The sequence below is a fragment of the Pempheris klunzingeri genome, chromosome 7, assembly GCF_042242105.1.
Source record: "Pempheris klunzingeri isolate RE-2024b chromosome 7, fPemKlu1.hap1, whole genome shotgun sequence".
Taxonomy (NCBI): domain Eukaryota; kingdom Metazoa; phylum Chordata; class Actinopteri; order Acropomatiformes; family Pempheridae; genus Pempheris; species Pempheris klunzingeri.
This window is the reverse complement of record NC_092018.1, coordinates 12,317,369-12,330,946: the sequence shown is the minus strand read 5'-3', so window position 1 is coordinate 12,330,946 and position 13,578 is coordinate 12,317,369. Positions and strand designations below refer to the sequence as shown.

The 13,578-nt window shown below is 40.2% G+C and overlaps 1 protein-coding gene across 1 annotated transcript in view; it reads right to left on the bottom strand.

The window, feature by feature from the left end:
• Nucleotides 1–3,914: 3,914 nt before the first annotated feature.
• LOC139203745 (transmembrane protein 132D) overlaps nt 3,915–13,578 on the bottom strand; it is a 239,635-nt gene continuing 229,971 nt past the window's right edge. Inside the window, exons 8-16 of the mRNA XM_070833602.1 lie at nt 12,039–12,102; nt 11,694–11,825; nt 11,137–11,214; nt 8,666–8,728; nt 8,272–8,400; nt 6,100–6,228; nt 5,575–5,874; nt 4,817–5,091; nt 3,915–4,605 (exon numbers count right to left, since the gene is read on the bottom strand). Of these exons, the coding sequence (XP_070689703.1) occupies nt 3,978–4,605; nt 4,817–5,091; nt 5,575–5,874; nt 6,100–6,228; nt 8,272–8,400; nt 8,666–8,728; nt 11,137–11,214; nt 11,694–11,825; nt 12,039–12,102 (1,798 nt within the window). The 3' untranslated portion in view covers nt 3,915–3,977. The remainder of the gene's footprint in view (nt 4,606–4,816; nt 5,092–5,574; nt 5,875–6,099; nt 6,229–8,271; nt 8,401–8,665; nt 8,729–11,136; nt 11,215–11,693; nt 11,826–12,038; nt 12,103–13,578) is intronic.

The window sequence follows — 13,578 nt, the reverse complement described above, 5'->3', positions numbered from 1 at the left end:
CAAATGCATTGAACAATAGAGGAGTATTATAAGACAAAGGTGCAGGCAGTCAGTTTTTGGTTATGGGTCTTTATTGGCCTCCATGAACCATGTTTAAACAATGACAACAGCAAAAAGAAAAACAAATGAAACAAACAAAAAAAAAAAGCTTTTGGGCTCATGTCCACTGGCACCTCTTCTACTTGTAGCACATTCAACTGCTCCTCAAGTGCATCTCCCACTGTAACCAGATGACAACTGAACTCATCTTAGGAGAATATGTGTTCATGTTATTAGTGTTTTGACTTTATTCAGCACAATCAGATGTAGCCATTGCAGAGGTCCCATTTTTACTGCTTGCTTGCTGGCTGGCTGAACTAGCGAGTATTGGCTTCAGTTCTTTAGAAATGTACATTGTTTATTTCCACAATGAGAGGTTACATGCATTGGTCTGAGAAATTGTTGGTCTACAGATGCACATTACCATATGCAGAGCGGTTCTAAGGTAGTATATCCACTTCACTCGAGTGTTATTGCAAGACAGGGCTTCAGAGGGGACATCTACAGTGGCTAATAATTTAAAACCATCTTCTGAAAGCAAGGCCTCATTGTTTTCTCTCAGAAAATGAAGGAGGCATCATATAGACCTAACAAGTTTGTATACCAAGGCTGCCTGGCAACATGTAGAACAACTGAGTCATCCCGTTCAAAAGCATCCAGATCTGTCTTAGACCTTTTCTCTCCAGACTTATGTTCATATCAAACTGTTTTGCATTACTAAAATAGGCTATGTTTTGCAGGAAATGTTCCTGTGCAGTATTATGTTCAATGTTGAAGAGGTCCACATTAGTATTGTAGTATGAACTGAACCCACTGTAGGCCCTGTACCCTCCCTTCCCACCACATCCTTACGTCCCTTGCTCTATTCACACATCACATTCCTACCTGTGTTAACTAATAATCTCTAGTGCAAATTAGTTAAATATGAACATAATTCTGTTGGGCATGGATTGCCAGAAGATATGAGGCACCAAATTAGCATGAATTAACACAAAACTCTCCTCTCTGGTTGCAACCAACTACTCTCCTGGCCATTCTGTGTAACAGAATTCTGCCTGACAGCTGCAACCTATATACTTTTAAAATCATTCTTCTTGGGAACTGTGCCAAAGTTTAGCAGTAGTTTAGTAATCAATCAGTAAATTATGGTGGTTCCACAATGGCTACATACAGCACACTTGTCTTTCTCTTACATCAAATAAAAGATAAAATGACCCAAAAATATTCTTTCAAAAATAGCCTTGTATTTTTTTGCAGTTGACATCCATACAGTTTTAAAATTATACAACAGGAAGAATGGGTGTCACAGGCTATAAAGTATGTTTCAACTCACAGTTCTAGCATGTTAAGAGTCAAAAGGTTTATTATCTGAGAGCATTGCTACACTTCTACCTTAAGCGACTATCGAACTTGTACCTGTTTGACTGATCCTTTCAATCACAGCAGTCGTTGTAGCTACGTTAAAGTAGGCGAGATACAGTCATGTGTATGAGTCCAGACCGTACAGTATAGTCGCTGGCATCAGTCAAAATATCTATTGCTTTGGTGGAGGCTGTGCAGCCCATTTAGTTCACCCATTTGGAGTCAGCTCAGGTCTCTTATCTGTGTCTATCCAAGCTGTCCGTTCAATCCTCTGTTCATCATGTTTCAGACCCGATGATCTGGCCACTGTGATTTCATGTGCATTTTTTTTTTATTATGTACCTTGTTAAACAAATGATTAAAAATAGAAATGTTTTAATCTGTAGTAATCCAGATTCTGCCTTTGTTTTCTTACCCCAACATCCTAACATTTGGTTTATTTTATTTTTTTTTCTGAAATGGATCTCTTGGACTCGCCAACCTCAAGCAATTTTGAGTGTGATGCGCGATGGATTGCCTCCATTTTTACATCTTGTTGTGGAGGTAAACTGATTCCTACCCTGTACAAAGACAAGAACTCATTCAATACTTTAAACAAAGACAGGAACATCTTTAGAAAAAGAACCAATAAGATCACTTTCACATTGTGGTGGTAGATAGTATTGTGTACCATATTTGCACTGTAAAATGTACAAAATATCACCATGTTGTTGGCTAGTGACCTGCAATCTTATTCACAAGCACTTTGAAGCATGTTTATTTATCTACAACATACAGTGTACTCTGAAACAGTAACACATTTATAAATAAATATTGCAATCTTAACAATCTTACAGGTCTCCTTTTTTATTGTCGGTTCTTCAAGACTCGTCACCTGAGCTTAACGAAGGTGAGGCAACCACTGCCTGCTCTGTCTCCTTCCTTTCACGGGTTCTTTCATGTGCTATCATTCACCAGCAGTTCCAGTGTTTTCAGCATTTACCCTTGGCCTTTCTTTCTTTCCTCACCCTCTCAAAAGTTAATTTAAATAAATAGATATCTAGGAGAAAGAAGAATCATATATCCTTAAAATCTTAATAAATCTCAGAAATTAAAAAGCTACCATTAATATCTTCCCAAATTAGGAAAATGTAACAAGGAAAAACATAATAAAAACATTCTATTTATCAAAAAGGATAAACAAAAGTGAAAACAAAAACTTTATGTTCAGCAAGAACAAACATGTTTCATGAACCCATATCTGCTCGAGAGATATTCAAGAGTGTCACTCCACTTGTATTGTAATGTCATTCAATATATCCTGTTAGCGCCATGTGTGTAGGTGCTGTGGTCTGTCTTGTTGCCTACACAGTTTCTGTTTTAAATAATCCTCATTATTAAGTGTTCGTCAGGCTTTGCAAAGCCCGAGCAGTCTCCTTTTTATATGAGACACCTCAGTTAGTCCCACTTTAGTTTACAGACAGTATTTCACAGCATTTCACTGTGCACTTTAGTTCACAAAGTTTCTACTGCTGTTCAATCACAGACAAGGAGAGGGGCCAGGGGATGACAGGATTGGTTCTGAATATAGGGAGAAAGCCAAGTCATTGGCTGGAGGGTTTCAGAAAACAGGAAGCAAGCCTCAATATGGCTGTGTATGTCCTCTCCTGTTTCAAATTGTGCAAGTTTAAAATGCCTCTGTCTTGGATCCAAGGGAGAAACAGTCTTTTGTGTGACATATCATTTTCCAGCTCTTGACACATTCTGATGTTTGAGAAAATAGCAAGGTCACCTGTTTTCAGTGCTGAATGGCAACTCCCACTCGTGCCTGAATTTATAGTCGAGTACTTGGAATATATATATATATATATTTTTTACATGTTACATTTTACTCATAAGCAATGCCAAAAGCAAATGGGTCACATGAGAAAAACAACAAGGTTGTATCTTTGATGCGCACCTATTACCTATTACCATCAGTAATCACTATCAGTGATTCATTATATAACCATTCAGCAGACGTGGCAGGTTAATCACAGGTTTGTATATTAAAACTAGATCTATCAATAATCAGTGGATCAATCAACGGCCAAAGCTGGCAAATATACTGTGTAGTAAAAAATACATCAGAGATGATGTTCTTGCCATCCTCGTTTAAATGTATAGTGGCTTAATAATGTTGTCCAGTAACATACCCTGAATTTACTGTATAGCACAATGGTTTACTGGTAACCAGAAAATAAACATTCATAAACAATAATGACTTCATCATTGATTTTTACACTAATAGTTTCACAATAAATAATATAAAATGAACTCATGAAGTTATTTATTGTTTGCTACCATTGATTTCAATGCGCGCTAGTGATGACAGTATACTTTCCATAGCCTAAGGGGAGCGAAATGTAAGCATCCCCTACACTGTCTGTTCAATAGTCTAAACTGATTTTGTGTTCCCTTTACAGTTCTCATTTTCCTTCCATTCTCCCTCCCTTCATCCATTGCAAAGGCATTACAGGTGAATTGTACTCATTGTCTATCCTCTTCCTCCTGCACTCATCCTCTGCCCCTCCATTTCTCAGTCTCTTTCCCATCAGTCACAGATTGTCTTGTAGCCTCTCCATGTAGGTTCTGATTTCAGACTGACCCAGGTCCATATCCTGGCACACCCACTTGATGTCATCCTCGTTCCCATTGGTCACCAGCGCTGAAGAGTTGGTGTACTGGCCACCCCCACCCGAATTATCATTAGGCAGAACAGTGGCAAAAGACGTAAACTGAACGCGTTTGCGTTTGGCGGCTGCAACTGCGGCTGCAGCCGTGGCTCGCGGGGAATTATTCAGATGCTCTGCTTGGCCAGTGGCATTTTTGCCACCTGTTGTGATTGCTGAAAGGCACTGATGCGGTTCTGGAACAGATCTGGGCAAGGTTTGTCCGTGGGTGATGCCCCGGTGTCCACCCGTGCTGCCACTCCCACTGATGGTGCCCATGCCTGTGCCCATGCCCATCACCAAGGTGTTACCAGCTCCGTTCAGCAGGTACTTGTTCTCCTCGTATCCTCCTTCATTCCGGTCGATGATGGTGGTGCATTCATCAGGCAGCCCACCTTGGCATTGGTCAGAGTGGTCAGCTAAAAGGTCAGCCTCATTGCCAAGCCACACCCAGTCATGGGCGTGGTTCATGTTACCTCCTGCTTCCAGCACGGGGACCTGCTTGTGACGGTATCTGCAGATGAAGGACAATAATTAGTCAATGATTGAAGTTCAATCTTGACCGGGTGAAATTTCAGGTGTGTTCCTGTTATATTATTATTGTTAACAGGTAGCCCTTTATTTGGACAGCAGTTAATGGATTGAAGCACTACAATTTAATATAGGCAATTGAAATTGAGCTTTCCTCAAATAATAAAAAACGATAGAGTATCACAAGGTTTTACCTGAAAGCAAAGCTGACACAGTTGATGAGGAAAACCAGTATTGCCAGACAGAATACACCCAAAAGGGCATACATTCCGATCTCCAGGTCCGACAGCCCTCTAGTGGTCTGGGTCAGCTCACTATCCCCAGTGCCCGGTACCTCCACTTGAGCTGGGTAGCTAATGTAGTCTCCTGCTTGGCTGGGGCCTCCGCCTCGGCTGCTGCTACTGCCGCTATTGGCAGGTTTGCCCCCCGAAGCACGATGGGTTACTGTGCTCTTGGTCGTTGTGCTAACCTGGTTAATGGGAAAAAACAAACAGGTAGTTAAGGAAATATTAACTCAGAAAAACTAGGTTCCTTATCAATGGTCATTTTAATTGTTAATTCTAGCTTACTGTCACTGTTACGTTTATACTGGACATTGATTTTCATTAATAAACCAATTTAGACTAATCTTATAAGAATCCTCACAGTAATAGTGACTGATTTTGATAAATAGTGGATGTTTTTATGAGCACTGACAAAAAATACTGTATTTAGTACAGTAAAAGGCTAAATGTTCCCAGCTGTACTGTAACTAGTTACATTGAAGATTAACATTTAACTGTACACTCATGCCTGGTTGTGTTCATGTCATTGTCTTCCCACCGAGTTACTTAATAATCCAGTCAAACTATTTGCTGATGATGTACCGAATTACTTCTTTTACTGATAACACTGACAATACATTGAAAAAAATCAGCCCTGTATCTTTTTATCCATCCATTCATCCTCCCACCTTCCTCATGGCTCCTTCTTCACGATCCACCGCTGCACTGTTGGACTTCCAGTCTCCGCCATCCTTTGTTCGTTGCTCACTGGTGCTGTTGTCCATCCCTCCTCCGTCGTCCTGTCCACCTCTTCCCATCACACCTCTTTCCTCGCTCTTTGCTCCAAACTTCACTATCACGTTGCCGACTCCAGATGCGAGCACACTCTTCCTTTTGGATTTCTGGCAGGTCTCAGAAATGACCATCTCTACACGAACCAGCACTCCCTGTCCATCACCCTCTGCCACTACAATAGGCCAGTGTTGCTCCTAATAGAAAATAGAGACGATATGAAGATAGAAGAAAGAGACACAGCAGTAAAATTTGGCCATGTGGTGCTTTGGACAATATACTGTCATTTGTGCAAAATCTGCTGAGTGTTTCCTGTAAATAGTTATTAGTAACTGCAGTGTCAGAAGTATGCATTATTACTGACATCTTTTACACAGCTTTAAAGCATCGGTAAGATATAGAAAACGTCTATTGGCTAGTACCTGATTGGTTATGGAGACGACACTCTCATCCAATGACACGGCTGAGAGGAGAAAGTCTTTGGGATCATAGACATCGAGTGGTGTCACTGAACCGTCGCTGTATTGGATCCATGCACTGATCACTGCTTCCTGAAAGACAATGAGAAACAGAGTATGACAAAAATACTCATAACATACGTCTAATAATGAGAAGTGAATTGAAAAGTGATGGTAGGAAGAACCTCTGGTGGATACAGTCTGTGTACAGGTGATTGATTGCTATTTGATTTTTCCCACTATGCGATCTCTGCTGCTTGTCTTTCTCAATGTACTTCATTGACAGATCTCAGTAAATTTGTGAAACATGTATTGCTCATTTGTTGGTAGCATCCTCCTAAATGCTGACATGGATACAAGGTCCTTTGGAACGATGTCTGCCACAGTTTAGGACTGGATGATTCTGCTTATTGGTCGATGAATGATACATCACTTATACACATTTACCTGCACATGAAAGAAACTGACTATTGCACTGTCAATTTCCCATCCAGATTTGTTCCACTGAGCTGGTGTTTAAAGCTGCACTATTTGATATTGAAATTTGTCACCCAACTGGATGACGGACAGATTCCTCCCTCATATGTTTTTAGAGCTTTATCTCGCAAGACTAATGGGCCTGTAGCTCTGTCTTTTGAAACCTGTTTTACTATGAGTAAAGGTGGATAAAGATATTCATTGGTGATGGCCTTGGTAGCTTGACATAATGATACGTTTTATGAATGATTCTGCTGTTTGCGTCTCCAACACAAAAACCAACACAATGGAAATAAATAGCATGTTGTTTCTCTTGGAGCGACAACATTTAACCATTGATAATTGAAACCTAACCACTTCTTCTTGTGCACAAAGACACTTTTTCCATGCACTTTCCTGTCTCTTTCTTCAGCCTCCATCTTTTCCATTATTTAACACATTTACTTTTTTCCAACAATGTTCTTCCAGCAACAGCTATTCCATAAATAACAACATGTATTTTGTCTGTGCTTGTCTTTAAGTGATCCTGCTTCACTCATTCCCCTTGATAAAACCCTTTGCTTTCTTTAATCAGGTTGTGTAGGTATAGCACAGCAAAAACCTCCCTACAAAAGTCATTAAGCTCCAACATTAAAAACAACACTTTATCTCTTTCCCTCCCTCTCTTTTCGCATTAAGTTGTCATTTTCTTTGCTTCCTCCAGTCCCTTGTTTTTCTTCCCTCTTTCCCTCTGGTCGTCTGTGTTTTACCTCTTTTAACTCTATTTCCCTCTCCTCCTTACTCTCCCTCGCCATAGACGCGCCATCTTTCTACAGGTGATGGTGAATGATGTAGATAAAAACAGACGGATAGAAAATAAATTAACGCTTGAAAATAATGTACGATCACATCTCTATTTTCATCATAATTAGCTGCTTCTCCTCCAATTAGCCCTTGGATAGACATTATAACTTGGGGTATTGTTTGACAAAAAAAAGAAAGAGAGAAGGAAGGAGAATGGAGGTTGAGGGAAAAGGAGGGAGTAAGGGATAATAGCTTGAGATTGTGTGATAAAATAACCTTTGGCAATATGATTTCAAGAATAGCTTGTACCATAGCAGTTTAGCAATATAGCATGCATGGAGGTGTAGGTGAGTGTGTTACTTAATCGTTTTAGATATTGCATAAGCGAGCAAAAGTGGAAACAATTTGAAAAAAATTTATAATTGTAATTTTCTTGGACACCAATATGTGTGATTTTAATTGAGCACTGAGCAATACTAACTGCCTTTTTGAGGTTCTAGATAACAATATTGTTTTACTGGAGACCTTTAGGTGGTTGTAACTGAAGCTAAGTCGTGGAAGTTACGCACTCCTAATTAGAAACTGATTATGGGAGAGATAGCAGTGAAATGATGTTCGCAGCACACAATTACTGTTTAACTTCTATGAGTACAATCTTGGGGGCATTACGGTGGAGATTGAAACAGCTTAAAATGTAGTCCATCTGTGTGTGTGTGTGTGTGTGTGTGTGTATGTGTATGTGAATATGTATGCGATACGAACCAAAAGGCAGCAAGGTGTCTATGTATGTCTATCATATGTCTGTATGTGCAAGTTCAATTCTGAAAATCTGAGAAATATGTATCCGGGAGGATTTGATATCTAGGGATCTCCTACCTGTTTAGGTGTGTGCAGCAGGTCTGTCGCTGTAGTCGTTAGCTGTATAGCCTGGTAATTTCCAGGACTCACTGTCATACTGAGGGACAGAGATGACACCAGCTGGACTCCCAGGTCTGTGATGGTGACCTAGACAAACAAGAGGTACTTTAGGTCACTCAGAAGTGGCAAATGAAAAAGTTTGACTTTTACTTGTTCACAGGGACTACCATAATAAACATGTTTCCTTCCTGAATAAGGCACTGTGGATGTTGTTTCCTTTCATTTTTGGACTGTTAAAATCAACACTGCCCCCTCATATAATCAACATTGGACGTAGGAACACAAAATCATAATCAATTGCAATAAAAGGCACCTACATCCCAAATACATAAAATATAGCAATTTATTGTACCTTGTCATCCAACACAGTCACCGTTTTCTCTGCCAGGATAGAGTCAGACAGTGGAGACAGAACCTGCAAGGATCAAACAACACATTAACAGCAGTAAAATGACGGTGAAATTTAGAATTAAGTTCAAAGTTCTTGCAACCTGAAATTACTCTGTATTATTAGAGTTGCAGAGGTATGCACAAAAGCAATTTATTCCAAACGTGAGCTCCTAAAAACTTTGATTAACAGTGGGCTCTCCACAACTGCTTTACATTTACAGCTCTAACATACAGTTTTTGTTAGTTCTTTCCAGGGAAAATCCTAAACAACACAGTAAGTTAGATCTGTTGCAGGAGCTTCAAAATTCAAGTACAAAGAAGTCACATTAATGACAAGCTAGTTGTTCGAAAGGTGACAGGGTGACAGCTTGTGTCTCAAAATGTTGCAAAAATTAGTAACAATGGGAGCGAGATCTTGTGGATCATGCTGCATCAAGTATGGGAAATTAGCAAATAAGAAACTCTGGAAAATAATAAAGTAGAAAGGTGCACGCAAGAGCTTTTGTTGTTGTCGTAGTGATTAGTGCCTTAAAGTGACAGTGAATTGCTTAATATTGAGACACCACAGGGTTTTGGGCCACAGAGACTGGCAGCAAGTTAAGAAACTCACACAAAACACACACATACAAACACAGACCTGGAAAAGCTGATGGCACTAGCATTGTCCGTGTAAAGAAAATGCTGGTATGGAAACACTGTGGCTGTTATTTCACATCTCTGACACAAATGTGACTAAGTAGAGGAAACGCATCCACTGAAACACACACACACACAAACGTTCCCATCTGCCTCACAGCTGTGCTCCGATGTGTCAGCATTCAGCTAACGCAACTTAATGTAAACAAAGAACAAGGCCAAACTTAAGACCTAAAAGAGAATGAATGTAAAAGAAAGAGAGTGAGAGATGGCGAGTGAGCGACATAGGAAGAGAGAAATAAATGGAGTGGGTGTCAGAGAGAGAGAGAGAGACAATGACAAATAGATAAGGACAGAAAGTGAGAGGGGGCAGAAAGAAGCACAGAAACGATTGAGGTACAGATGGAGAGAGGGAGCAGCAGACAGACAGTGATAGAGATTAGGAGCCCTGTGTTGTAGTGTACTACTCCGCCCGGCGACAGGAGAACAGGCAGATCTGATTGGTGTACAAAGAAAATCTCTCAGCCAACATGTCGGTGCGTCAAACTCAATCCCACCCTCACTGAGGTAACAAAATACAATGATTGACGGCTCTGCGATTGCTCTTCAAGACAGAGAGAGTATAAGAGAGCGAGAAAGAGAGACTGGGGACGAGAAAGGAGAGAAAGACGGGGAGGAGAGGAAGAGGCGAGACTCTTGGAGATGGAGCTGGGGGGTAAAATTGAAATGTCAAACTATCAAATGACGGCTGTCGACTCTGGCATCTCAATGGGAATGCTGGGTAAATTCTCTCTCCTGGCTCCCAAACAGAGCACAGCTGTCTGTATGCGTGCATGTATGCAGCGGTCCCAAGTCGAATGGATGCAAACACACACTCAGCTGTTCCCCAAAATCCCCAAGATATCCCCCCACTGCTGCACTGAACTCGACGCCAACCCACTTCTAACACGTGCGCAATACACTCTTCAGAGCAATCATCAACAAATGTAAGCGCTTCATAAATCATAAAAATATAGAGTTCATATGTTGTTATGTGAGCGAGATGTAACATAATAGGAAAGAATATAACACGAACTGTATGACTGTAGCATACTTGCTGTTGTGTGGCCGTTATACAGCTCTGCTATATAACAGCATAACAGTAATGCAAGACAGTAAGCCACAGGACTGTCCTCCACTGTCACATTCAGTCACAATGGGCCGGCTTATTGGAATTCAGAAACTATACGAGTGCGTTCGCTGTGTGCCATTGTAAGTGTGTGTCTGTGTGTAATTGCTGCACATCACACTAAGATGCCAGGGCCAAATCCGACAGTTAATTGTGGCTAATTGTGTAACGAGCTAGCAGTCCAGGCTTATAACTGCAGGAGAGGAAGAGGAGAAGAAGAAAGAGGATGATGTTTCCGTCACTGGAGTGCTTATGCCTGCAATGTAAGTTACCAAATTACACTGTGCTTCATCTATTCATACATTTTCGAACCATCTTTCTCTGGACCTGCTGTCTGACAAGTGATACATACATTGTCGATGGTGTGTGTGTGTGTGTGTGTGTTTTGTGAATCCTTAAAATGCAATGCAAACACTGATTCTGTTAGATGGATGCCCTATATTTAGTAAATGAGTCACAATGAGACACCACATTTTGTATTTCATTCTCAGGTTGTGATAAGAGGATGAATATACATCGTTTGCTTTAGGAAAAAGGGTTGTTTTGTGGTTTGGGACTAAAATATCAACTAAAATCATTCGGGACTAGCTCACTTGTAAAGTGACGACAGTCGAACCGAGGGTACATACCTGTATAGTGGTGATCCCCAGGTCACGCCCGACCAAAATTCGTCCATCTATCAGTCTGGCAATGCGAGGATCTTCTACCTGTGAAGCACAGAAACAACTGCAGGCTACTACTACAAGTTTAATTAGTTTGTTCTTAACTGATCTTTCAGGCTTTCGTGCATTCATTCCGGATTAGCACTATCCACACTGCTCATTTTGACTATATTCAACAGTCAAACGACAGGAGAGAGTCAAGACTTAAAAGGAAAGTTTAACCTTGTGTAAAATATGAAGCTTTTTCCTGAAGTTAGATGTGAGGATTGATACAAATTTTGTGTTTGTGTGTTTGAGTTAGATCTTGAGTGGGCGGGTAACGCTGAAAAAACATGGAAAGAGCTTGTTTGGCTCTCTGAAGTTTGAACTGCCCTTTCCAAGCTCACTTATTAGCACACTATATCTAGTCAGTTTAATCTATAACATCCATTTCTCTGAAAGCGAAGTGAAGTAAATTTCCTAAAATGTTTTACTATTCCCTCATGGAAGATTTGGTGAATATGTGAATATTTGAGCACATGTACCTTTAGCTGGTCCAAGACCAAATGAGTGATATCAGCTTGCCAGTCTGCTCCTAACATGTAGACCATCTCTCCTCCAGGGTCAGAAGGTTCTGCCACAAAATGGGTGAGGACCCGAACCAAGGCATACTGGTACTGAAAAGTCAAGAAAACAGTCAAATTACATTGTAATGAAACATTTGCACAATAATCTTAAACTGACTGAAGCTACGCATTAAATACAGTAACGCACATTTCAGTCTCTGTACGTGGTAGGACAGCCCCCACCATTTTTAGGGATATCGACATTGAAGAAAAGGATTAAGGACTCTCTTTAAAATTGTGATATGCAAACCAATCAAATAATACCTGTAGGGTGCAGCCTTTGCCCTTCCTCTCATCATCCTCATCATCTTCACTGTCTCTCGTAGGTCTGGGAAGAAAGGAGATAAGTGAGACAGAGGGAGAAAGAGAGAAGAGAGTGAGATTATCTGGTAATTAAATGCCATTTTCATACTCTCCAGTTAATCTACTGTTTAATCTCTCCCCCAGGTTACACTCTCAGTCAAAGAAAAGGCACTTCAGTTTTTAATCCAGCTGTAACAACTTTTAAAACACTTTAGTGGTGCAGTGTGGATTTCTTAGAAATGCCTGGGTGAACAAATCATTTCAAATGTAACTGGCTTTGTGCTCGATTCTTTGATAATACTGACTGTGGGTGAACTTTAATCAAACTGTGTACCTAAACTATTGTAACTCCTTGTGAAAAAACATCTATTGATGAATGAAGTACAGTCTAAAGTGGGTCTTATCAAGTAGCTATCTGTCAGTAAGGGGCACATTCAAAAAACAGTTACATGGTAAAAAGCTCAAATGTTCCTTATTGCTAAAGCAATGATCACAGGGCAATTCTCAATGCAAAAAGTAATATAATGTGCATAATATGTGGTCTTAAGAGTGATAAGCTGCTGTTATCAATAGCTGCACTTTGATAAAATGATTCTACAGGATTTTTCTTTCTGTTTTTACATGAAACTGGAGAAACTGGACTGGAAAGTAAACATCCTGATGACTTTGTAGAATAAAAAATGCATCAATCTAGTTGAAAAGTTGAACATTTTAAAGAGCAGAACTCTTTGCTACAGTATAACTTGTTTCTGATTTCAACACAGCATGGAAACAGCTTCTGTAAGCTGTAGTCATTTCGACTACTCAAAGCGCTTTTACATTACATCCTCATTCACACATCATTCATACTGGAGGAATCTAGGTTGGAGGAGGCTATTCTTTCACACACATTCACACAGTTGGTCCGACTGATGGACGATCCGCTCTACCTCTGAGCTCCAGCTGCCCACACGTCATGTTATGTCATGTCATGTTATGCACTACACATGTCACCAAATAGAGCACCAACAGTTAAACAATAAAAATCATACACAAAATTCAAAATGCATAAAATAATCACAAAAGTATACAGGTGGTGTAATTCCACAGCTGAAGAGGCTGAATAATCAACAACAAGTAAAGAAATAAAATTAATCTGAAAATGCTTTGAATACACTATCAGTATTAAAACAGAAAACCTCTCTCCCTGGAGGACGATCTCTCTCTCTCTCTCATTCAAAGACACACAAAGAAACACACATTCTTTCTTCTTTGCCTCCCTTTGTGTAATATCTACACAATGCCACATGCAGGCAGGCCCACACTGGATCATACTTTCACACAAGGATACACAATCTCACGAACACACACACACACACACACACACATGCGGAACTGCCTTTGTGTCCTATAACTGTCCTGGAGTGTGAAACCCAGGTAATATTACAGGAATTCTCTTTCCATTTTCCAATGTCCCAGTTGTACATATGTCTGTGTGAGAGTATGTGTCTAATAGTGCTTG